The following is a 26,966-nucleotide window of genomic DNA, read 5'->3' on the forward strand; positions in this document are numbered from 1 at the left end:
ACAAGTACGGATCATGAACTGCGCTGCAGCCGTTAAAGTCAATCCATTTAATAACAGATTTTAGGTTTTGTATATTACAAGCATTTGCTCCTAAAATGCATCATAAATTGTCTTTCAGAAAGGAATTATTCCATAGACACTATTGTTCACCTTTTTGCCAATGAAAAAGTATCTTTATAGTTGGTTCACCCTCATAGGGAACTCACATTCAGGTTATTTATTTATACCCATAGGTACATTTGGTTTGCAGTTGAAAGACAAGGTATCCACGTTTTAAAAAAACATAGACAACAGGAACATCTTTAAGAAAGTACCCTATGCTCCGTCACATAAAAAAAAACACTAGAAGAAACATGAACAATCAATAAAATAAAGTCAATGCTTCCACAGCATCTGTGTGACCCTGCTGCAAGTTGCTCATCTACGACATGGCTGCTGGAACATTATCTTATTGTTACTAGTGTCATTGAATGAAAATTCTCATTTTTATATATATTGTGCTTTCTCTCTTCTTTGTGTCCCTCAGGGCCTCAACAACGTCATCCACATAGACTTCGACTACAAGAAGGAATTCATCTATTGGGTGGACTCAACTAGGCCAAGTGGTCGGAAAATCAACAGAATGCGCCTCAATGGGAGTGACCTGAAGGTACCACAGGGTTTAGTTGCTCTGACTGCATGCCATATGGTGCCTTGTGTCATTTGACCCTATATTCATTGGCTGTACTTTGCTTGTTTGTCACAATTATTTTACCTTTCCTTGCCCTCACCAGTTTTCTGCAAATGTATTTGAATTATTAACATGCATTGTAAAGATGAGTCACCTGTTTAAGTATGGAAAACCATATTATCTCTGCTTAGCTGAAGATGGGCGCCCTTTATCCTTTTATACAGTAATCATAATGAATTTGTTCTGTGGGCAGCCAACGGCCTGTTAGCTTAACAACAATGAATGTGCGCCAGTGATGATAGGAATATCATCAATGGCTTTTGGATGAATATAATAAGCATAATGGTACAATCGCGCTCTGTGGTGTAATTTCCAAGATTTGGTCAGGGTCATGGGATCGGAGCCCAGACACAGGGGACTCTGGGAGATCACCTGCTGGGCCCCCGTCCCACATCTCATTAGCATTGGTGTGTTGGGGGTATTAAGCTCATTCAGCTCAATTGCTTCCACAGTCTGGGTTTGAGCCGCTGCCACAGCTTAGCACGAGGACAAACTGCCTGAGACACAGATCGGGGAGCTTCTCACATCGGGGTAATTAAAAGAGCCACTGATATCCACTGCTGAGTGTATAGGATTGCCATGCTAGACACATATTTGGTATCAGAGAGTAGGTCTGAGTCTTTTTTCTGTGCCAAGATAGGAGTTTCATTGGACCAAGACGGATATTAATTGAATTCAATAGCTTAATTAAAACTATGTCGTTAAATTGTAGATGTTATCCTTTCTTGTGTTTATTTCTACCCTTTTTATCTTGTGTTGCACTGTGCCTTTTGGGGTGAAGGGCTTTAGGATTTAAACTTCAGTGATGTCACAGAAGGTATTTTGCATTTGATAGCGGAAGGAACACAATCACTGGGTCATTAGTTAAAATCTACAAAACATCATGCCAACTACAACGGGATTATAACACCAGGACTCGTGGACACTGCCTCAAGTTGAAGAAACAGTACTCAAGGCTGGCTATCCGCCGCAACTTTTTCAGCCTGCGTGTGGTTGACTTGTGGAATGATCTGCCAGAAAGCGTTGTCACATCCAAGACGGTTAACTGTCTCAAGTCCCGCCTCGATCATTACTGGTCAAACATCACCTTCACTTTGGACTATGTGACTGTTGCCAGCATCCATAGTATATGAAGAACAGTGATCTACTTATTTCTGAGCGACTAAATGGCCTTAGGCCTATTTCAGCCGTATCCTATTGATTGATTGATTAATGATTGTTTTTAATTATATGGACAAATATGCTTTCATGTTTTTAAAAGCAAGTAAAACATGTTACAAAAATGCTTTTCCTTTGTGTTAAAAACACTTTACATTGATGAAATAATATAACAAAAAATGATTGATTGAACTTCTCTGTTCTATTTTAAATGTTACTTTGAAATGAAAAAAACAACTTTCAAGATCAAAACATAAAGACCAAATGAATCTGGAGTGTGATCGGTGAGTCACATCCAAATGCTGACGTTGGTCTCAAGTTAACCTTCAGTGCCACATAAAACAATTTCTTTGATCAATAGTGCAATATTAAGGATAAAGAAGAAGAACTCTATGGGAGAATCAACTCATTTTTTCCCAAGGAGGCAGTTGTGATTGAAAATACTTCACAAAGCGTCCCTTTAGTGACTGTTTTAAGTTCAGTCGTGTCCAAATTACCTCCTCGGGGACAGCCAAGTCTTTTGCCAAGACTATATATCCTCTCGCAAATGATGACAGAAAGGGCCTCAAAGCACGTCGTGTTCCTTAATGACAGATTGCATGGTTGCTGGCATTTTTTTCTTTTTTTGTAAAAAGGGGGTTTTAATGATGTTAGCTTTATCTGCCAGCTGGCACAATGATTGTTTATTCTGAACAACTGCTTTTTCATACTTCACAAGCTAGACTGTCCTGGGGATATTGATAGAGTTCCCAGACAGTTCCTAGATTTTATTTACATCAGTTAAATACTTTCACTTATATTTTAATATTTTAAGTTAATCTCTCAGTAAGATTAGCGCAGTGAGATTATTTTTTTCCTAATGATTGTCTCTCTGCTGCTTTCCCTCCTAGCCGCTTTAATAACATAATTAGCATTTACATTGTTAAGAAATCCTCATGCAGAGTACTTCTTTCCAAATGTTCTTGCATTTCTGCAATATACAGTTCTACACTACCATTTATTTATTTACAACTGATAATATTTGCAATGAGGTGGGTGAAGTGGTTTGTATTCACATTTGCATGACATTGCATTGCTGTTTGTACCTGGTCAAACCACATTGTATTGCTAATGAAGCTCTTTAAAATGCACAGCAAATTGTTTTGTGCACATTTAAATGTTTGAAAATGTTTTCACTCAGATCTATATATTTGCCAGTACAGCTGTAAATGCACATGAAAATACTATTTGTACGTGATTAAGAGTCACTACAAGTCTGTACCTTAGACTGTATATGTTCTTTACTGAGTGAGAATAATGATATGCTTACTTAGATCGTCCACCGTTGCTGTCATACAGCAGCAGAACGGATGTGTGCCCTCTATATGTAGCCTCTTACAAGGTATGCATGATTTTGGGTGAAACTATACTATTACCTTTTTTTTATTGTTTAAGTCTTAAGACAGTTTCTGGCTCCAAAAACATGCAGTGCACCAACTACTTCTCTTCACACAAGACTACACAAGAAAAGACATTGGATTATGGCAGGCTTCACCAGATTCCTGACCTAAAAAACACAACATGACACTTTTAACTTTCAGCAAAACTCTAGCTCTAACTCAACTCATGCCTTATGTAGGTGGCGCAAATAAGGAAGTAAAGGAAACACAAAGAACATATTCATTTTACGATCAAAGCTACTTAACATATTCCTTTTTTAGATATAAGAAATGTATACTGAAGCAAACCACAATTGACAGTGTCTTCTGTATATGACTCGCTTACTTAACAACAACGCTCAGCCTCTGTTCTGCAGTACCCTTCAGCAGCTGTGCGTCACAGAGGATATGCATTTGTAGCCATTACCGTTCAATTGTACATTATCTTGTGTGTCAGAAGTGAATAATGAAATAACCACTTGTCCTTTAATGCCATCTTATTCTTCAAAGTTACTGTACTTCAAAGTTATTTACAATCATTCATGGATAAATGTATAGCAATAGACAAACCTCCATACTTAAAGTGATCTTCCTTTCATTGTGTTACTAGGTAGTCCATAAAACAGCAGTACCCAGTGCCTTAGCAGTGGATTGGATTGGGAAAAATCTGTACTGGTGCGATGCAGAAAGGAAAACAATGGAAGTTTCCAAAGCCAATGGTCTCTACCCAACTGTCCTGATCAGTTCTGGCCTCAATAGCCCCACAGATCTGGCTCTGGACCCTCAGACTGGGTAAGCTTATCACCACAACTGTAAAGCTCACCATAAATCCTTAGTGTTTTCTTAATATGGATTGATTTCGTAGCCTGAGGGAGAACAAGGATATACTTGCTCCTTTCAGATGGTTAACCTGGAAACTGTTAGATCAATTTTGCTTGATGTGTATCAATATGTGTCAAAGCTCATTTAAATTCCTATCACATTCCGCCTGCTGGAGAATGTAGCTCTTTGATCTACGCTGTACTTCTGACTAGGTACGTGTTCTGGGTGGACTGCTGTGAACCCCCCCACATCGGCCGTATTGGCATGGATGGTCGAGGGCAGACGGTTATCGTTGACACGGAGATCTATAGCCCCACTGCCCTCACTATCGATTACACCAACAAGAGGCTATACTGGGCAGACGACAACCACATCCTTCTTGCCAACATGGATGGAACCCAAAGACGCAAAGGTGAGACTCAGGTGGTACGTCTGTCTGTTGAACGCTAGTCTGGAGCCGGCAGCTGGTTAGCTTACTGTACCTTAGAAAATGCTATCTCTATTTACTCCAACTCTTACTTTGAGAAAACATATTATGCTCAAGTTCACATTTGTATGTTGTGCCTCTACTGTGACATGTTTACATGCTTTAATGTTTAAAAATATCTTTATTTTTCTCATACTGCCTGCTGCAGCTCTTTTAACCCTCTGTCTGTAACCAAAGCTGATTGGTTAGCTGGCCGGCTCTGTTGTGATTGGTCAACCGCTCGTAGTGCTAGCCAATAGAAGTGCAAGTGTTACATAGTGATGTCATTTCAGGTAGTGTGTGGGCGAGAAACTCCTGTAGTGCACTTGTTTAGCCTTTTCAAACCATTTACATGCACATAAACCTATTTAACACATCGCTGTTGATGTTAAACCGTAACGTGCAAGTTGGACTTAAAGTATTGACACTGTTTAAGTCACTAAATGTTGGACAATTAAAAATCTGACTGAGCTATTCTAAATGCTTTAAAATCTGGATAAATAAATGTGTGTGGAGGTGACTAATTGGAAGTTGATGTGAGTGCTAAACTGACTACAAAAAAGAATATAATTGAATCTTGCCTTGGCCATTTGTCCCTCTCCAGTGTCCTACGATCACATCCAAGGGGTAATGGCTCTGACTTTGTTCGAGGACTTTATCTATTGGACGGACGGTAAGTCCAAATCACTTCGACGTGCTCACAAGACGACTGGTGCTCAAGGGATGGAGCTTCTCAACTCCTGGCAAGCCATCAAATCCATCAAGGTTTACCACTCCCTGCGCCAGCCTGAAGGTACGGAGTCCATCTGGCACTCCTGTTGGTTCTACCCTCCCATGCTGAGCGGTTGTTGCCGAGTTTCGAGAAGGAAAGTATTTATGTTACTTAGTTTTAATCTCTGTGTCCTTCTGTACAGTACCCAAGCACCAGTGTCAGATTGCGAATGGAGGATGCAGCCACCTGTGTCTTCTGTCTCCCGGTGGGGAACACAAATGTGCCTGTCCCACAAATTTTTACTTGGCTGCTGACAACAAGACATGTCTCTCCAACTGCACTTCCAGTCAGGTCAGCCAACTCCCCCTCCCACTTCCTGCTTCTATTTGTCCATGTTTTTTCTTGTTTCTTTTCCCTCCTGGCCAAATTGCTTCACTCTCATAGTTTTTCCTCTTCAGACATATACTCGAAGGAGATGGTTGTATATTGATTTTGACTTTGGCTTTGAAGAATGTTGAAGCTAAAACGAGTCAAATATTCATGTTGACCTCAAATTCTGTTTTTATTTTTTTATTTGTACTTCTAGTTTCGCTGTGGGACAGATGAGTGTATCCCTTTCTGGTGGAAGTGTGACACGGTGGACGACTGTGGGGATGGATCGGATGAACCTACTGACTGCCGTGAGTGCCATGTTGTTCAAACTTCAAAGCTTTAAAATAATACTAATGTATACCAGAACACTTCAAGGTCATCTTTGAGGGATATTAATATTGATTTGGAACTGTGTTTCTGTATTTGCTAGTTTATATGTTTAGCATTTAATGGCATTACACAATACCGTGTACTGATATATATAATATCTGATTGAACTTTTAGAGTATATATATAGTTATGATCTCTTCCAACAGCGGAATTCAAATGTCAGCCTGGGCGTTTCCAGTGCGGTACTGGTCTGTGTGCTCTTCCTCCATTCATCTGTGATGGAGAGAACGACTGTGGGGACAACTCAGATGAAGCTAACTGTGGTGAGGATCTAGCAACTTTAGCTCTTTAATTAATTAAGGAAATCTAAGTGGTTCTTTTTCAACTTTTTTTTAAATGTCATTCAATACTTCTTCCTTATTGCTGTGCTGTTTCTACATTTGCCAGAAACCTGTCTGGCTTACAGAATCAATTAATCTGTATGCCCAGTCGTGTCATGTCTTTTGTCATTTTGATGGTGATGGTACAATTTGGTGTTAAAACAATCAGTCTAGAAATTAATGAGTTGATCACCGGGAAATGAATCAAGACCACTTTTAATAATTGTTTGGAAATCAATTAATTGTTGGAATAATTTATCAAGTCAATTTAAATGATTGGGCTTGGGGCTCTTTTTCACAATAAACAAGCTATTTCAAAATGTCACCTTGAGTTCTAATGACATTACGAACAGGACATTTTCCATTAATTGGAAACAAAGTTCAAAATAGCTGAATCATAATCCATATAAAATTTTAAAAAAAAAGTAAAAACAATGGATGTTTAAAAAACCAAGCAAATGTATTAGCTTTTCATAAACTGACCAAGTTGCAGGGTGAATGACTAGCAGCCAGTAAATGCTTTGCTTTGTCTCGACATCCCATCATTTCTTATTGATTCAACCTCCCGCTGCTCCTGCCCATTTTCTCTTTCAGAGACATACATCTGTCTGTCAGGCCAGTTCAAGTGCACCAGGAAACAGAAATGCATCCCTCTTAACCTGCGCTGCAACAGTCAGGACGACTGTGGAGACGGAGAGGACGAGACGGACTGCCGTAAGGCTCTGCATTATTACTTTCAAACTCATGGACTTAGAAAATGGCTTTCAGAGCGGAGAGCTCATGAATAAATCCCTGTTTCAATCTTTCCCGACAATGCAGCAAAAGCCTATAACACAGCCACTATTTTAAGATTTGTTTTTATATATAAACCACTGTGGATAAGATAAATCTATTGGTCATGTGTATTTTCAATTTTATTAATATTTTGAAGTTTCGAAAATAAAACAAATAATTTCTCAAATAAGAATCAATGTATTTTTTATATTTGATTTTATACTCTCCATTTATCGACCTAGTTACGATGCATCTCACTCAGAATACAAACTTGTGTTTTTCATAAAGATTAGGTAAAACACAAGAAACTTAAATACAAAACAAAGATAACATAATAGTAGAAATAACAAATGTAAACAGTAATATATATTTAATTTAAAATTAAAGCTGATTACATGACATTGATACGCATAAGGGACTAAGACATGTTCCCATTATGTATACAGAGGGGTGATTTTTAAATATACATCCATACACACATATATACTCAGCTATACCAATACTGTATACATATACATACAGTACATACATACACATGTATACATATACATATGTATGCACATACGTACATTTTAAGACTTAATATATAAACAAATAAATAATAAATAAACTCTTAAGTTATATATATATACAGTATATATATACATTGTTTTAATCTAGTGGATAAAGATATATCATTTTAATTGTCCTTCTTTTAACATGTTAGATGTATTTCCTGCTCCAACACAATGCATGACGACATGTTCATTCGGTATTCCAAAAGCAGCCCTTGTGTTGGCCTGTTCCTGTGAAAAGGGATTAGTTATTGAATTGCACAGAGGATAAGACCAGATTTCCTCTGCCCTGATGTAACTCATCAGAATATCACACCCCATTCAAGTTTTTCAGGCTGCTGTGATTTGTCTTGCATGTGATTGCAAGTGGGGTCAAAGTGGGGGGAGAGGATGCAAGATGTAAGGAGGGGGAAAGAGTGACTTAAAAAAAAGACTTTAATTAAAGTGAAGCTAATTACTTCACCCTTTCCTAGTCTTCCACAATGATTGGATGTGGTTTTAAATGCACTTTTGTAATGAGCATTGCACCACTGAAATTAAAATGCTATCTATAACAATGTGAGGTTTTATAATAGGCAACACAACAACTACTTGTTATAATAAAACACTGAGCAGGTATGTGAGTGTTTAGGGGGATTAATGGCTGCTCATTGGCTCTTACATTTCGAATGTTTCAAAAATAATCCAAATCCTCTCTCTGCTCACAGCTGAAAGCACCTGCTCCCCGGACCAGTTCCAGTGCAAGGCCTCCATGCACTGCATCTCCAAACTCTGGGTCTGTGATGAGGACCCCGACTGCGCAGACGGGTCGGACGAGGCTAATTGCGGTGAGTTGTGGGAACCCACTTAACCATAAATCACAGCACTTCACTTAATTTTCAGCTAAAGGGTGGGGAAGGATCTGATTGAATCGGAATTAATTTTACACTTGGCTTCACTCTGGTCCGTCTCCATTCTTCATCGGATGATGTGTGGAGGGAGAACCACATGAAGGACAGCTGTTCGCTTTTGTCGATAAGAGCTCAGCGTTATGATCTCAGTTTGCTGTGTGACCTCACAAACATACACACAAAATAAAACAAAAAAACACTTTTGCAAGGGCAGGGCACCTTGGGAACTTTTTCTACATCAGGAGGAAAAACTAACTTTTGAGGAGTTTTCATCAGGGCTGTTTTGGCCTGAAATGCCTCTTGAAGAGACATAATTATGTTCACTCCACAATTATGCTAAACGCTGCAGTTTAGTTTTAAGATTTAGCAAAAGAAAAAATATCCAATATTTTTTTATTCATGAAGTCAGTCATAATAATACAGTTTATTATTCTGTACATAAAATATATATATTTTTTATAATGTGTTTTACTTTAGCACGTAATATCTACAAATGATGCCTTCACAATTGGGCCAGGTGTTTCTATTTTTGATAGTGTTGTCAGTTAATGCGGCTTGCACAAGATTGCAATTTGAGAATTATGAATGCTTTGATGTGTGATGCTTCACACCTCCTCTCAATAGATTTCCTTTGTAATTTCAAGTCGGTTTCATGTGACTGTTTTGCTGCTGCTTAAATGTCACTTAACTCGAGAGGAGCCTGATGTAACATTGAGTAAATGCTTATCCCGCTTTGTTGAATGTGTTCTGATGTTTGACTTAGCCCCTCAAACTGTGTTATGTGCAGTGTCATCCTGTAATTCATCACCTAAAAAGTTCTCACAGAGGTAATGCTGCTTTAGAGCTACTTTATTTTCACTTTGAATTATCTCAGACAGTTTAAGGAAGTTTTGCTTGTTAGCACCGTAATGAGCTCTAGCTTAGCGGGGAAATATTACTCCTGTGTCACATCTTTTATATGCAGTTAGTGACTGAGCTGCCTCCTAATGAATTGCCGCCTTGTGTCCTCGGCTGCTGTGCTCAGCTTTCCCTCCTGATTCTCTCCTCCTGCTGTCGTGTTGGAAAGAGATCCAGGCAGAATCTGCCACCCTCCCCTTTTGACACATCTCTTCCCTAACCGATAACAGCGTTACCTTGGCTATTATCCCTGATGATGTCTGCGCTGAAACAACTTTTTAAAGGGAGGCTGAGTTTGACTTTGAATCCAAATCTGAGGAAGCATTGCCGGAATAAATATACAAAGCATCTGTTTCTTTTTGAAGTGAATGCGGATATTTTGGATAATTCCACCACTAGGCCATTAATGTCTAAACTGGGTCTGATTTAAGAATGATATACTGCAGACCCTTCATACTTATTCCCATATCAACCGCAAGCCACCGTTGACACATTCACCATAAATACCAGTCACTTTAAACAGCATATACATTAATACATAAGATAACCTTTATTATTCCTTTAGAGGAAATTCACTTATTCACTCTGGTTTTATTTTACAATTACACAATTCTGACCCGAAATACACACATGAACAAACAGGACCTATAGACATGCACTAATGGAGAGTGGGCAGAGCCACGGAGCTGCCAGTGTAATGGTGTCTGGGAGCAGTTTGGGATGTGGTGCCTTGCTCAAGGAGGTGAACTGCACCTCTCCAGCTACCAACCCCACTCCATATATTTAGGTCTTATCGGGACTCGACCGGCGACCCTTTGGTACCCAAGACAAACTGAGCTACTGGCACCAAAGTTGAGTCTTAAGTGCCGTTTATTGACTCACAGGAGTAACATTTAAAATGACTTTTTAAAGATGTTCAGCTACTGTGGCTCAGGATGTAGAGCAGAGGCCCAACAATTGGAAAGTTGGCAGTTTCATCTCTGGCCCTTGCAACCAACATGTCAATGTAACAAGCTACTGTATATAACCCCATATTGCTCCCGATTGCATGACTTCTATATGTAAATGTCCTTTTAGGGGTCACATAGTAAAGGACTCCATTTACCATTACATTTAGTATTTAGTAGGAAGCTGCACCTTGGTGTTATTCCAAGTCTCCAAGTTCCCAATTTACTTTGAGCTTATATGTTTTAATGTGCCCACACTCTTTTCACACCTCGTGAACAAGATGAATAAAGTTCATCATTTTAGATTTTTTATTATACGTTTTACTTTAGCTTTTCTCAGAGAGACATTTTCTTTACTGGAAACTGTGAAGATCCATGTGCTCTCTTGCAACAGAACAAGACTTTAAACTAGTTACTACGTATCTGGTCTTTTTGGGAAACATATTTGTTAATGAATATTTATTTCAACTAATATATAACAAATAAATACCATTAAAGACCAAGAAGTGATGAGCTGATATAGACCAATACAGAACTAAGTTGCTGTTACTGTTTATAAGCAATGGCATTTAAACATATAATTAAACCACTGTGATATGTACTGGTACTGAAACAGAAACACTTTGGGTCGCGGTATATAGAAAAATCAAAAATCAAATAGCTCAGTGTTTGTTGTGTTCTGTGAATCTTTCGGGTGTTTTTCTTGAAGAAAGCTCAATGTTGCCAGCTCCCTGTCACAAACTGTGTTGAGGGTGATTGGGAGCACAGTCAGGTATTTCATCTTACTGTGAGTTAGCCTCTGGAGTGCGCACTGTGTTTTGAACTCCGTGTCAGACTTGCTTAGGGAAACCCTGAGGAAACCATGATTACACGTAGAAAATACGGTAGCTTGCGTGCCATTAATATTCATGCTCTTTGAAGCCATTTTCTTCTTTGTGTTTGTTTGCTCTTGATGAAAAAGATGAAAAGACCTGCGGACCTCATGAATTCCGCTGTGAGAATAACAACTGCATCCCGGACCACTGGAGGTGTGACAGCCAGAATGACTGCGGAGACAATTCAGACGAGGAGAACTGCAGTGAGTACCCGTCTCCTTCACTTTCTGGCAGCTCAGTGTGTTCTTTATACACTACTGACGTTCTACACTGAAGAATTGGGTTTCTTAGAAGACACTTGAGAGCCCCTCCCCCCACCACAACAAACTCTATGTCTCCCACACACCTATGTATCTGTGGGTAATGTTTCCCACTATCTACTGCGCCAGACACAACTCTTATTATTTGTGCTTTTTTTTCCTGATAATAATATGAGACTCAGACTCCGGAGCTCTTGATACCATCTCTTCTCTGCAACTCAACCCGCTCATATTCCCTTTTCATATATATTCATGCTCACTTTTTAGAAGAAAAACTTGTATTTACTCGTGGAATGACACCTCGTTAAATTCCATTTATTTTGCGCATTGTACGTGTGTGTGTGTTTGCCTTTACGTCACGTTTGCATGCCTTTTGTGTGTTCCTGCTGAGTGTGCATCATTTATGTGATTTATAAGATGCTCATTTCCCATACTTATTAATGTCACATGAATGCAAATAAAAGCCAGTCAAGTGGTGGATGGTGAAGAATTAAGCAGGTGGACCCGGCAGACAGTAGAGAGGCTGCAAATCAGATTTCTTTGCTGCAATGCCTGCTGGGACTCTCTGTTGCAGCACAACTCATAACACACACCCTGGGTTAGCTAACAGTCCTTGATAACAAGGGGAGGGCCCAGACATTGGATGTGATGCAGCTGTTTAGCTGTGCCCTAATATTCTCCTCAGGGACACACTAACACTAAATGGCTGAAGCTTTTTGGCTTTGGAAAGTGTGTTGCCCCCCCTCCATTGTGAGAGCAGCCTTGAATGTATTTACGTCTTGATCAGCTTAGCTCCTCCACTCCTAATACAAAATGACTCTAATTAGCTAAAATGATGGTTTTGCCAACACAGCACATTTGGCTGATCACTGCATCGGGGGATGTATGTATTTTTCTGGAAAAAATAATCAATTTGGCAAGATTTTATATCTGTTATGTTTTTTTCTCAACTTAGAGCCGGTCACCTGCAACCACAAGGACTTTGCCTGCGCTAACGGAGACTGCATCTCGTCCAGATTCCGCTGCGACGGGGACTATGACTGCCTGGATAATTCAGATGAGGCCAGTGTTTGAGCTATGTGTGCCACTTACTTATGAATCAAAGAGGAAGGTAAACCCACAAGTGGTGCTAATGAGGCACAGATATGAGCGGGACGCTAAATTAGAAATAAAATACTGCACACTTCAAAACTGGCTCCAAACAAAGAACACTTTTAGAGGACCAGTGTGAACGAATCAGGGGGATTTACAGCCAGAAACGGGATATAATATTCATAACTATGTTTTCATTAGTGCATAACTCCTAGAACTAAGAATTGTTGATTGCATCCGAAGTGTCTTACATTTCAACCACATTTCAGTCAGTCCCTCCAATCTAGGAAGCTTTAAGACATGCTGGAAATCATGTTAGGAGAGAAAACATATCAGTTAATCCTCAGAGATCCCTCTTCAATCCTCACTGAAGCTGTTAGATAGTATTCAAGATGGTAGACCTAAACAACCTTTTAAGCGACGATTACGGAGCGTGGAAATATAAAGCCCTTTTTAAATATATACATAAGGCGCATGTCCTGACACACGGTCTGTCATGTTTCTGCATTAGGCCAACTGACAGACCAAACACTGGTTCTAAAGAGGGTCTCGAATTTCTTTGCCACTTTGGGCCACTGTATTTTCCCAACGCGCTTTCAAAAGGAGGGGTAGCGGAGGGATATTTATTATTCTGCAATCTTACAGCTAGACGCCACTAAAAAAAAATCACTGGACCTTTTATCAAACATTAATACTTCACAAAGTTTTTCTTTTCTGTTATAATAGATATTAGGGATGTAACGATACCAAAAACTCACGGTACGATAATATTGCGATAAAAAGTCCACGGTACGATATTTATCGCAATATTGAAAAATAAAGAAAAACAATGTGAATCTTTTTTTTACTAGAATTTTTTTTTTTATTAAATAATAAATCTGATTGTACAGCATTTTAGTAGGATAGTAGTATTTTAAAGGGTCAACAATATAATAATCAGACCCTGCAATAGAATAAATCTAGTTTCACTTTAGTTTTTCAAGTAACTCTAACTCACTCACTCAGCATCATCAAGGTTATCTTTTAGGAATATGAGCATGTCCACATTTCCAGATAGAAGCTGGGATGTTTGGGCGTTTGCAATATCCCCTGATGTGGAAAAAACTCTCTTGCTTGGTACTGATGTTGCTGGGACAGAGAGACATGCTTTTGCCATGGGTGACAGCAGTGGGTAAAACTGTGCATTGTCTCTCCACCACTTCAAAAACAATACAGTTTTTCCCAAGAAGGTGAGGCTTATTGACAGGGTGAGATATAAATATACTGTTGGTACTTGTCAATGTCTCTAGGTATGTACATGTAGCCCTGTAAATACGATGTCCTTTTGTGTTATCTGTTGTTTTATGTTCATGTTGTAACCTACTTGCTGCCATGTTGGACAGGTCTCCCTTGAGAAAGAGATCAATGATCTCAATGGGACCATCTGGTTGAATAAAGTACAAACAAAATAGATAATAGATATACTCTTAGATGAAAAATAAAAACATTTCCTAGCACTTTGATTCATGTGCTAACCTATATTTTAGATCATTGGGCAATACTGAATAAGAGCAGTATTGTTACAGATGCAAATTACAGTATTTACCTATGGATATTGTGATTTGCTCTGCAATCAAGCTTCTATAATGGTGTGTTAAAATCACAGCTTGCAGTCCAAGCATATACTGAATATGACAAATGGAAAAGGAGATAAAATTAGACGGGTATTTAGCCTTTTGTAAAGAAAAAAATCCCATTATAGTCATTGTACCTTCAAGTACATTAGCGTGTGAAATACCTAGAGTTTATTTGCATCTGAAAATCCTAATCCCCCAAGCCTTTCATGGAAACAGATACCGCTTGTTTTGTTCCTAAATATGCTTGAATATCTTAATTTATGAGGTTTCAAATTGCCATTGTAATGTTACGCTCTAATATGTGAAGAAATTAGCTAAAATGTGCTTTTATCTAGCTTTGCACGGTGTAAAGAGATTTATGCAGCATGCATACAAAGAATGCTCAATCAGTTGAAACGATGCAGCTCAATGCATAATTCAAGGATGATATTACCATTCATTATTCTTGTTAATTTATTGCTTTATTGTATTTCTATAAAACAATTCCATGGATAGCAGTGTGTGTTTTGGGAAGAATCATTTCACAGCACTAAGTCCAATAGGTGATGAACTTCAACTCCTTGATGTGTTATGAGTGGATAGGAAAAGTGCACGATAAATACAATATTATCCTCTTTTCACCCTCTGTCTGAAACCAGAGCCCAGTCTGCTCTGATTGGTTAGCTGGCCGGCTCGTTTGAGATGGTCAACCGCTTAGAGATGTCCCGCCTCTTAGCAAATCACATAGATTGCGCAAGCCAATAGACATGCGATTGTTACATAGTGATGTCATTATGCTACAGATGAAAACAAAGGTACCCAATTGAGGTGTTCCCAGCAGATGGGGAGTGTGTGTTCCCTCTGGTGTGCATTTTGGGATTTTAGCCTTTGCAGACCATTAACATGCACAAAAACCTATATTACACAGTACAGAAAAGGGAAAACTATTAGTTTAAAGTATTTCCTTCTAACAGTTAACGTTCACTGTGTCATATCAATATGGCACAGATTCCCTACCGTATATTCATATTATGTTTTTACTGTATTTGTTTACAGAAGGGCTGTGAGACAGGCTGTGCAGAGGACCAGTTCCGGTGTCACAACAACCTCTGCATATCGCTCAAGTGGCTGTGTGATGGCCAAGAAGACTGCAAGATGGGGGAAGATGAGAAAAACTGCCAGGAAACAGGTGCAAAACCAATGTCCTGTAGTTTGCATAAGGTTCATGTACTGTAGGAAGTGTTACTGAATTACATGTCTGTGCATAGAACATTTCTAAACCTTGTGTGCCCAGGAATGTTTTTTTCTTATTTCTGTTTTCTTTATTATTCTATATATGGTGAAAGAAAAGGCTATCCTCCCAATAGCTCTGAGATGTACTCAATGTGATTTAGTGAAAGGTTTGTTGCTTGTCGAAGGTCATTAATTTCCTAAACCTTTACCCATGACGAATATAAAATGATTCCCTTATCAATGTTAGATTTTGAATTAAAAAGAAAGCAGTCCTTATTTCATTGGCATACATCCATTATGTTCGGAACATTGGTTTAATAAATGGAAGAATTGGCTGTATTAATGAATAGTGCACATGCCCTGTACACTATACAGTAAAAAGCATTAGAAAATTAGGGATGGTGACTTCCAGAAACATTTCAATAGTCTCTATGAATTTCCATGCTAATTGCAGTCCTTGAAAATGAATCACTCTGAAATTCATTGAGATATTTTAATGGATAGAAATGGTCACAGTTTCTGCTAAATTTGCTCTGGAAAGTTATACTGTTTATTACTTGCAAAGCACTGAAGACAACATCAATCTGTATTTAGGAGTGATCGACAAATACTCTCCAAGAAACCACTTTTTCAGTCAGCTTTGTGTGAAATCGTTCACTTCTCCACACTGTAGAGCCAAAAACTGAAAAGTTCTCACCTGAGTGATTTGTAGTTGACAAAAGCGGCTTGCTGACTGATATACCTTGCCCTTCTCTAGTGGCCCCTTCATGTTCCTTGAACGAGTATGTGTGTGCCAGCGGAGGGTGTGTGTCAGCCAGCCTGCGGTGTGATGGACATGACAACTGCTTGGATGGCTCAGATGAGGTTAGTGCAGCTTCACATGATAAAAAAAAAAACAAGCAACCAGAAAATCATTTGTTTTGATTTCCTGTGATTGCGCCCAACAACATCACTGGAATTGGCAGTTTTGATGATTTACGTTGTTCCTTTGCTGACAGATTGGCTGTGTGAAGGAGTGCAGGGAAGATGAGTTTCTCTGCCTGAATCGTGCGCACTGCATCCCTCGGCGATGGCGCTGTGATGATGTGTTGGACTGCATGGATCACAGTGATGAGGAAAACTGCAGCCAGGGTAAGTGCTAGTGTGTTTTTAGAGTGGTGAAGTGATGACGTAGTTTTGTAGCCGCTCCGGAAGTTAGCATCGTAAACTCCCTCAACCAAATTCGAAGGCGTCACTAGCGCTAAGCTAAAAGCATCTAATGTTTGGCGTGATGTTTAGCCACTAGTTAGCAACCACCGTTTTCAAATCACAAAGAAGCGTTAGGCATTCACAAGTGATGTTTTTACTGACATTTGTTATGTCGTATAGCAAAAAAGCAATTTCTCCAGCATCTAACCAAACACAAAAAAGCTGACTTTGAGACAAGGAACCAGAAGTGCTAAAAGGCTAAGTCATTTACGGCTTTTAGGACTCATTCCTGCACCACTTTGGTCTGTGGTGGTTTCATGAGTTTTGATTAAACCAGTTTAACCACATGTTGCTGTATAGCTTCCTGGTAGTGGAACTAAACAATTAAAGAAAGATTCAAGTAAACTTACTTTTTTGTTTTATATTTTATTGTATTACTTCATGTCACATTGTCAATCTTAGGTAAAACTAATTGTTCTAGCTTTATCTATTCACAATTTTCTCCCTAGGGTAGTGTTTTTAAAGTTAAACTTCTTCCTGTGTGAAGTAATTGGTAGCTATGCTTTCAGAATATCGTCCTCAACACTGACCATTTCAAAGCATTTAATAGAAAGAAGACTGAAAAACAGAGAATAATTTGCGACAGGTAGGATGAGAAGATGAGTGGCAGGTTTTTGAATACAGCGAAGATGAAAGATTTAAGATGAGATGAATAGATTCAGATGTTGCTTTTGTGAGCCAAAATGATACAGGGCTGTCTGGATCATTATGTTAAATGATTTGTCATTGTAATCTTGTCATAAAGGTTTTTTAATCATATCTTTTAGCACCTTGAATGCACTTTTTCCAGCTCATTTCGAGTGTCAAAACGTCTTGAGGAATTATCTGTGTAATTGCAGGTGCTTTCTTCTGCCGGGCGGATGAGTTCATTTGCAACAACACCTTATGCAAGCTTCACACGTGGGTGTGTGACGGCAAAGACGATTGTGGAGATAACTCAGATGAAGACGCTGACATGTGTGGTGGGTTCAGAGTGTCACTCACGAGGCTTTCCTTTGAAGATAGTCAATGCATATTTTATAAACCACTACTGTACTTCTCTATTTTTTAGCAATAGTGAATATTTCATTGTCTTTCCCTTCAAGATCGCATCCAGCTTTTTTATTTTTTCAAAGACATATTAACTTTTCTTTTTATCTCCAGCAAAACTTCCCTGCCCTCCTACAAGGCCATTCCGTTGCAGAAATGATCACGTGTGTCTGCGCTCAGACCAAGTGTGCAACAAAGTGGACGACTGTGGTGACAACTCGGATGAAGAAGACTGTGGTGAGCACAGAATGCACTTATTAAACCCAGTAGCGTGGCGTGGGGAAAAAATTAGGGGAAGCCAATAATACGTCCTTTCTTTTGGGTCGGGGGTGTGGTGGTCAATGTAATAACGTAACCAGATGAGTGATTACAGCACCCGGTATCATTTTAAACCCATTTGTATCATACAGATGCAGCACTTACACACGCCTATTATCTAACCGACAGGTCCGCACGCACTCTCCAGCCGAATCTCTAATAAGCATTCATTCACAAACTAAATCAGGAGACCTTTAACGTTTTATGTCCGGTTCGCTCCTTTGTTCCTCGCTGTACACAGCTCCAGTTTGGGCATTGGCCTGTCATCAGATTGTATTTGTTGTTGCTGCTGTAGCGGAAGTTTAGTTCAATTATTTTTGATTAAATACTCCAAATCTCCACCCTCCATAATTGCACTTGCTTCAGTTGCTTTTATACTTTCTAACGGCGGTGAGAGTGGTGCAGTGGCGCTATCTATCTTCTATGGATTAGATTTATGATTCGAAAATTATAAAAGAACATGACATGTGGATATTATCCGACTGAACAAAACGTGCATTTACCTAACAGGTTCGTTTTCCACTGACCTTATTTCGAGCTATTTTCCCAAATCCTATGGAGAAATCCCATTGCTTTTTTGTCGAGGGAAACCGAGCGCAGCTTACTTCCGCTTTTTGGGACGCGTCACTGCACCACTAAGTTGATGCGATTTGATTGGATTGTGAGGCAAGGGAAGCCAGCCACCTCTGGTTTCCCTTGACATGGCCCTGACCAATCACAGGTTGGCAGGGGCATGACGTAAGCCTTGTCTGATTGGTCAATCCCTCTTTTTTTCACCAAGGGAAGCCAATTTCGGCTGGCCTCCTCTCGCAACAGAGAGTGCAATCTACTGTTTCACCATAACATCTAGAGGGGCGCTGTTTCACTCTTTGTAAAATACTCAATGAGAATGGAACACACAACAAAGAATTTCCGAAACTAAACAAAGTGTTTTTATTTATTTATTAAAATTATAACTACAATCCGAAAAAGCAGGGGAAGCCTGGCTTCCCTTGGCCTCCAGGAGAAAACGCCACTGATTAAACCCTATCATTAAATCTGCACATGTTGGTCCCTTGATGCCTTGCCCTTGCCAATTTGTGGGTCTAGAGCAGGGGTGGGGAACCTTTTTCCTCTCAAGGGCCATTTCAATTTTTTCAACATCCTCCGAGGGCTGTACAAACGATTGACCTCTGCTTAAAAATACTAAAATCACAGCCCATTCATTTCGCCTTTCTTTCATGCTGTGCAAAGAAAAAGCAACCTCTTAATCCAGATATCTTACCATGACTCGTGCATGCATGCATGTGCACGGTTGTAGCATGACCACCACAACAGAAAGATATGGACACAAGATGTGTGCAAATGTATTTAGTTTCCTATCCATGTGATTTAAGTGTCGGGGGGGGGGGGGGAGCTAACCTCCTCTAGGGGGGTCCGTGGGGCATGCTCCCCCGTGAAGATTTTTTTTTAAATGTTGAAGTTAAAAGCATCAATCTGGTGCACTTTGAGAGCAACATTAGGAGCTCTATGGATACATCTCTCAACATCCATATGAAACAGAACTGTAAGCAGATTCATTTTTCTTTATGGATATTTTACAAATCACTCCCCTTTCAAACTGTATTCTTGTTTATTAATAACAAACTTTTTTTACTGTCATATAGTATTTTATACCTGTTTACTTTATTCTCTTATTTTTTTATAACTATAATGATCATATAAAGATGTGCCTCTACCTCACTGGTTGGAGAAAAAGCTTCTTATATTCATTATCATAGCTAGCTAACCAGATGCTAATAACAACAAAGTTATTGACTGTATGATCAGTATGACAGTTGAACAGATCGCCACTGGGCTTTCAACTAAAGACACAGCCACGCAAAAACTGCGGCATGTGTACGGCTCCTTATGGGTACTAACATTTGTGAAGTCCCGGCCCGGAGCGGCGTTCTGGTGCTCTCCGTCAGAACTACACCCCTGTCAGACGAGACATATACCACGTGATGACACGTTAGGCTCGTGTTGTGTTCAAGGACCCTGACCTTGGCCAGGAAAAACAGGCACTCGCTTGTTTCATTATTTTGCGGTCTAGATTTCTTAATCTTTTTTCTTTTTTGCGTGTGTTACCTTGAGGGCCGTATCAAATTGTCTCGCAGGCCGAATACGGCCCGGGGGCCGGAGGTTCCCCACCCCTGGTCTAGAGCAATGTTAAAACATTTTTTGGGGCTGGGCAGAATACGGCAACCCATAACCACTGTTGGTTTCTGATAGAAAGAGGAACTGAAAAGCTAAACTTGATGGTAAACTGCAACTTAAAGCAATTGCTCAACCCATTTTTAGTGCAGGACCCCAACAAATAAAAAGGGTTACTTACTAAAAAACCCTCAATTGCCTATAATAATTGAACAGTAGTGTGAAAGACTCAAATGAATGTTGCCGCTTAACTCACATCATCTTTTTTATCGTTCTTTTTTAACTTGTTTATCATCTCATGGCCACTCAATATATTAATCAATGACCCCTGGGTTGAGAGCCATTTTTCGAACTAGCATTAAATAAGTGTTGCATTCAACTAAAACTGTAGCATTAACATCGGCCCTTCATGCTCATGTTGTACCCACTTGGTACAAACACTGACCAGGTTGAAACATTCCTTTTAAATCTGCATGGCACGACTAATCAAAAGTATTTCGGGAAGCCCTTGACATTAGGGTGGTGTAATGCAGGAGGTCCTTGTAACCACAGTTGTACCAAAAACACACTCGGGGAACTGTGGTTGCTACAGCTGCTCTGCTATTGTACTAACACACACACACACACACACACACACACACACACACACACACACACACACACACACACACACACACACACACACACACACACACACACACACACACACACACACACACACACTTCACTCATAGCTGCTGCTGTTTGAAGCAAAACCAAAAACACGTATTGTTTGAAAAATCCATTTTCAATTTTGTATAAAGCCTAACCCTAGATGACATCGCCCAACTGACGTTTATATGCGTGTTATCTCGACATGGCACCCCTTGGATTGGAATCCAAGGCATTTACAGTAAGGGGTTTACTGGCGGCATTTGGAAATTCCCAGATGATCATTGGGCGGAGATTTCCTATTCTTTCATACAGCAAGACTACACAGGCTGAATGGTTAGGCCGGATATATATAATCGAATATACTGTAGGAGAAGACTATTGGCCTGATTTGAGTCTTTTACTGGATATACTGTATACATGTATCACAGGCAATCATACAATCATACAGTTTGTGATTCAACTTTGCATTAATTTCTTCTTTTACTCCAATAGCTAGCTGCATGTGTTGAAATCATCACCTCAAGGGCTTACAAATGGAAGGCAGGGGGTGTACCTGCCACTGTGCCTAATTGAGAGATTTAAAGGCTGCGTTTTAAATCATTTAGTGAACTAAAAATCTTTTTTTTTCAGTGAGATTTTCTGTCGCAAAACGTTTTTTTTACTTTCTACGATATGCCTAAAGGCATAACTGCTGGCAGCATGCCCCACACAAGTCCGGTGTGAACGATGAAACCCAGCAGCCCTGAAAGGATTGGACAAATCACTTCTCTCATCTTTCACTCTTTCATTCTTTCTGTCCCCAATCCATCTTCCTCTCTGATTCCGTTGATACGTCCATCCATCTCCTAGCTCACTCCATTACCTCTCACTTCCCTTCTGGCCTCCATCCATCCCTTCATTCTCACCCTAATCCTAGTTCCATACATCCACCTCCAACACTCCATTTTGTTGTTTCCCCTTCTCCTCTCTGTTGTGTTTGGGGTGATTGTCAAACGAAGAAAGATGAAAGTTTGAATAAATTGTTGGCTTAAAACAACATTTTTAAAGTTATTCATAAATAATGAAGCAACAAAAATCATACAGCTTTCTCTGTGAAAACAACTACAAATGAATTGCTAATCATCACGGTTTGAAAGGTTTACAAAGAAAATCGAGTAACCAAGGTAATTAAGGACACACATTTATTTTCGGAAAAGCAAACTAAAGTGTAATGAGAGTTATAAAGCTCCGTCACCATTTCATCTTCTAATTAAATATCACTTGAAACTGAAAGAAACATATTTCCATTTGAATATTTTTTTTCTTGTTAATCGACCCTGTGTACTGAAGCAGAGGAGGTCGCTGGAAGACCTCGGCCTTGTGGGAAGACAGAGTTCACCTGCGGTAACCAACGCTGCGTCCCCATGCAGCTGCAGTGCGACCTGTTCAGTGACTGTGGCGATGGCGGCTCGGACGAACAAGACTGCAAAGCCTGTGAGTACAGCACAAACACCTCAAAGAAGCATTAGGAAGAGATGGAAATGTCGCCATGACATTATCAAGCAGCTTGGCAATCTTCTAATTTTGACTGTGATGTTTTATTATTTATGGTAATATATGCATGCAGGTGTTTGACGTGTGCTGTGTTCTTCATGAAAGAAGACGCTGCCCTTTCGGCTTTTGCACATCAAAAGAATAGACTCAGCAGGTGTCTTAAGAAACAGAGGACGGGTTTGTAATCAAAGTGCTGTCGTTATTTGTAGTTTCCAGCGGAGATGTATGTGGAAAGAAAACAAATCCATGTGGAGAGGATGCAATTTGCAACCAAACGAATGCTAATGCTACATGCCAGTGCAAACACGGCTTTAAGAGGAACCAACAGACAGGCCAATGCGAAGGTAATGTTTGACCACTTTTATTCTTTGTTCCCATTTGAACAGTTAAAGGAAATGTGATAAATAGTTCATTATCTTAAACATTGGACTGTTGGGTTAACTATTTATTTTCCTTAGATTAACCAAGTTAACACTATTATTACGTTTAAGGTACAAATAGTTCTCATTCATAACACTCCGTTCGATGTCTCACTATGGGATGCGCCTCATACGCGGAGCAAACAGAAGCATCAATCTCATTACGCCAATCCTGATTGGCTGGTGATCTTGACGTCAGCGTCAGGGAATCCCCCCCCTATAAGTAGCTTGCGCTACTCCGCATGCGTACCTTCCTCGCTACCGACACCACGATAGTGAGGACGCTTTTTTCTTTCTTCTCACACCAGAGAAGAATAGGACTAAGAAGGAATATCAACACACCAGTTAATATTCTTCGGTAATAAATCCTAGACCGTCGTCTTTTCTCCTGATTAACGACAGGTTGGAGAGGATTTTTTTTCTTTTCTCGACAACGCACCTGCTACGAGCGCGTCCTTCCCACGTCGCCATAATGGCGAATAAGATGGACACGTCCCTCCCTCACACCAGAGGAACCAGGGAATCGGAGGCTCGGCTCTGCGGCTGCGGGTTGAAGATTTCGGACACAGACGCACACCAGGTCTGCTCTTCCTGCCTCGGGCTGCAACATGCCCAGGAGGCTATCAACAACCCCGGCTCATGCGGGCATTGTGCCCGTTTCACCGTGAAGAGCCTCCGCCGACGGCTAGCTCGCCAAGCTAGCTTGTCGGGTCAGGACTCCCTCATTTCCTCTGATTTACCGGACGGAAATCGGGCCACGAGGGCGTCCGCCACAGAGATGGAGCCTTGCACTGTGTCGGTCTGGGGCTCATCAGCAGTGGCAGCTGCAGAACCGGAGTCCCGCGTTATGTCAGGCTGGGACTCGGTGGCAGCGAGGGACGTGCGAGCTTGGCCCCACGCTATACCAAGCTGGGGCTCCCGGCTGGATCTCACCATGGTCTCGCCCGCAGAAGATGTCCTGGAGTTGGACTATACGGAGGACGAAGAGGATGCCTCTGGATTCCTCCTGTCCGACTCTGATGAGCAGGAAGACAACGTCTTCATGTCATTGGCTCAGGCGGCAACGCCGGGTGCGATGGCTGCTCTCCGGGGCGATAGCACACCAGCTTCGACCTGTCTGAGTATGGACCTGCAGGCCGTGTGTCAGCGTGCCGCAGCCAGACTAGACATCCCATGGCCCGAAATGGCCAAGGAGACCTCCAGGTCCTGTTACAAGGGGAAAAATGTGCCCCAAGCAAAGAGGACAAAGAGGCAACTCCTGCCGGTCTTCCCGGAGATGTTGGATGAGGTGTCGGTCTCGTGGAGAGACCGGCCCTTCAGCAACAAGGCCCCAATCCAGGGTGCCTCCTCCCTAGACTGCGAAGGTATGGAGAGGCTCGGCCTGCTCCGCATACCGCCGATGGAACCACTGGTGGCAGCTCACCTCCTCCCGAGGATGGCGACTACACCGAGCAGGAACCCCATGCAGCCGGCAAAGGCGGACCGGTTCCAGTCAACCATGACTGAACGGTCCTACAGAGCCGCAGCATTATCTGCCGGGGCTTTGAACATTTCCTCGCTGCTAACCGCTTACCAAACGGAGCTCTGCGAGGAAATTACGAGTAATCCTGGACCGGCAGTACTGGACGAGATAGCCGCGACAACACTGCGCCGTCCAGGCCACGGGCAAGGCAATGGGAATTATGGTGGTGCAGGAAAGAGCTAGATGGCTCAACCTCACCAACCTCCCAGACCGGGAAAGAGAGGATGTGCTGGACATGCCCATCGTTCCCGAGGTGATTTTTGGATCTGTGCTCGCTTCTATGTAGAAGAGATGCGAGTCCAAGAAGAAGGAAGACGAGGACCCCCACCTCTGTCTTCCTCAAAGGGTCCAGCCGTTGCCTCCACAGCGGCAGTCCTTCGCCCAAGTTACCTCAGCTGCTCGGTTTAAAGTACCCAAACAGCAGAGGTCACAGCACTTCCCGAGTCCCCAGCCCAGGCAGGAGACGAGGGCGAGTTGGCCCAGAAAATCTCCGGTTCAGGCTGCAGCCCAGGCGCAGCCAACCCAGAATTTCGGCCAGCAGTCGAGGAAGAAGAAGCGGACGGCCTGACAGCATCCTCTTCTTCCCTCGGTGACGGAGCTGGAAGGTTCCCCAGCTCCAGATGTGTTCCCGCTGCCTCGAGAGATGCCTCAACGCCATCCTCAAGCGAACAAAAACACATGTCACAGTATTGTTCTGTTTTCTCGGATAAAGCATTTTCCGCTGACGCATCCAGGCCTCAGGCCGAGGGCGCAGCTCAAAAACATGAAAGAAAAAACAATAAAAACAATAAAACCAATAAACAGCCCGCCATTTGTTCCCCTTTTGAGAGCAGTTACGAGCTCTCTCAAAAGGCGGACAATGAACGGGTCTGTGAAGGCACCGCTGCCACGCGCATGCGCAGTGACGACTGGGGCTGTGAGGCCACCACTGTCACGTGCAGGCGCAGTGCCGGCTGGGGTTGTGAAGACACCTCTGTCACGCGCATTCGCAGTGTCGGTGGGGACTGTCAAATCGGGGTACCACCGTGTTCAGACACTAGAGGGCCCCATAACACAACAAATAGAGACTCAGAAGGCAAAAGACGTGACATCTCCGCTTGCTCTAAGGAGCGAACAGTGGAAGATGCTCACAACGTCTGCTTGGGTATTCAAGACAGTTACACAGGGCTACAGACTCCAATTCGCTGTCACCCCCCCTCGCTTCTCGGGCGTTCTGTATTCACAGGCCCGAGGGGAGTCAGCCCACATTCTAAAAAGAGAGATCCTCTCGCTTCTAGAAAAGAAGGCTGTATCTATAATACCCGCCGAGCGGAGTCAGAGCAGCTTTTATTCCAAGTATTTCCTCGTTTCCAAACGGGGAGGGAAAGGAATCCGGCCAATACTAGATTTGAGGGCTCTGAACGCGTATCTAAAAAGATACAAATTCAGAATGCTCACTCACACATCTCTGCTGCGTCTCGTGCGACAAAATGACTGGTTTACATCAGTCGACCTGAAGGATGCGTATTTCCACATCCCAGTATATTACCCACACAGGAAATATCTGAGGTTCGCATTTCAGGGGATCTGTTACGAATGCAGAGTACTTCCCATCGGGCTGTCTCTCAGTCCAAGGGTGTTTGTACGATGTACGGAAGCCGCGATAGCCCCGTTGAGACAACAGGGTATTTGCCTGGCAACCTACCTAGACGACTGGCTGCTCCTCGCACAGTCGGAGCAGGAGGCTATTACGCAGACAAATGTCCTCGTAAAGCACCTGCTCCACCTGGGTTTCATAATAAACACAGAGAAGAGCATGCTGTGCCCAGCACAGACTGTACTCTTCCTGGGTTTACGCCTAAACTCTGTGCCTTTTACAGCCCGCTTGTCGGCGGAAAGAGTGAAAGCTTTCAGAGCTTGTCTCGCTCATTTCCAGCTGGGCAAACATGTTCTAGTCAGATCATGCTTGCGGTTACTGGGGCTCATGGCGTCAGCCATTCTGGTCATACGACTGGGATGCTTACACATGAGGGAGTTTCAGCGCTGGGTAGCAGCTCTAAGACTAAACCCTGCGCGTCATGGCGAGCGGAGAGTGATGGTTACGGCGAGATGCGTAATGGCACTGCGCCACTGGCTTCACCCAACTTTTCTAGTACGCGGCGTATCGATGGGGACTGTCCTTTCACGGATGGTGGTCACAGCGGACGCATGTCTGACAGGCTGGGGAGGTATTTACGAGGGCCGCCCGGTGAGGGGTCTCTGGAGCAGAGACCTCCAGCGGGCGCACATCAATTACCTGGAGCTTTTAGCGGTGTTCCTCACCCTAAAACGCTTTCTTTCTTTTCTCAGAGGACACCATGTCCTTGTGAGGACGAACAATACGACCACAATATCGTATATAAACCGACAAGGGGGTTTGTGCTCTCTCCAGTTACACATGCTGGCACGCAAACTGATCTTGTGGAGCTGCGGCCGTCTCCTCTCTCTGAGTGCGACGCACGTACCGGGAGTGATGAACCTCGGGGCAGACCTGCTGTTCAGAGTTGTACCACTATATGCAGACTGGACTCTACATCCAATGGTT

General features: G+C 41.8%; 1 protein-coding gene across 9 annotated transcripts in view; it reads left to right on the forward strand.

Annotated features, from left to right (window-relative positions):
- lrp1bb (low density lipoprotein receptor-related protein 1Bb) overlaps positions 1-26,966 on the forward strand; it is a 336,417-nt gene that overhangs the window by 263,990 nt on the left and 45,461 nt on the right. For 7 of the 9 annotated variants that reach the window (XM_079666350.1, XM_079666351.1, XM_079666347.1 and 4 more), the window contains 18 exons: positions 527-649; positions 3,917-4,098; positions 4,341-4,540; positions 5,199-5,387; positions 5,509-5,657; positions 5,893-5,986; positions 6,215-6,331; positions 6,983-7,102; positions 8,424-8,543; positions 11,412-11,528; positions 12,541-12,647; positions 15,329-15,461; positions 16,263-16,369; positions 16,504-16,636; positions 17,593-17,715; positions 17,897-18,019; positions 22,259-22,402; positions 22,672-22,806. In XM_079666350.1, coding sequence (XP_079522476.1) covers positions 527-649; positions 3,917-4,098; positions 4,341-4,540; positions 5,199-5,387; positions 5,509-5,657; positions 5,893-5,986; positions 6,215-6,331; positions 6,983-7,102; positions 8,424-8,543; positions 11,412-11,528; positions 12,541-12,647; positions 15,329-15,461; positions 16,263-16,369; positions 16,504-16,636; positions 17,593-17,715; positions 17,897-18,019; positions 22,259-22,402; positions 22,672-22,806 — 2,416 coding nt within the window. The remainder of the gene's footprint in view (positions 1-526; positions 650-3,916; positions 4,099-4,340; positions 4,541-5,198; positions 5,388-5,508; positions 5,658-5,892; positions 5,987-6,214; positions 6,332-6,982; positions 7,103-8,423; positions 8,544-11,411; positions 11,529-12,540; positions 12,648-15,328; positions 15,462-16,262; positions 16,370-16,503; positions 16,637-17,592; positions 17,716-17,896; positions 18,020-22,258; positions 22,403-22,671; positions 22,807-26,966) is intronic. The other 2 variants (XM_079666348.1, XM_079666355.1) reach the window with 1 other exon arrangement.

This window comes from Notothenia rossii, assembly GCF_949606895.1.
Source record: "Notothenia rossii genome assembly, chromosome: 2".
Lineage (NCBI taxonomy): Eukaryota > Metazoa > Chordata > Actinopteri > Perciformes > Nototheniidae > Notothenia > Notothenia rossii.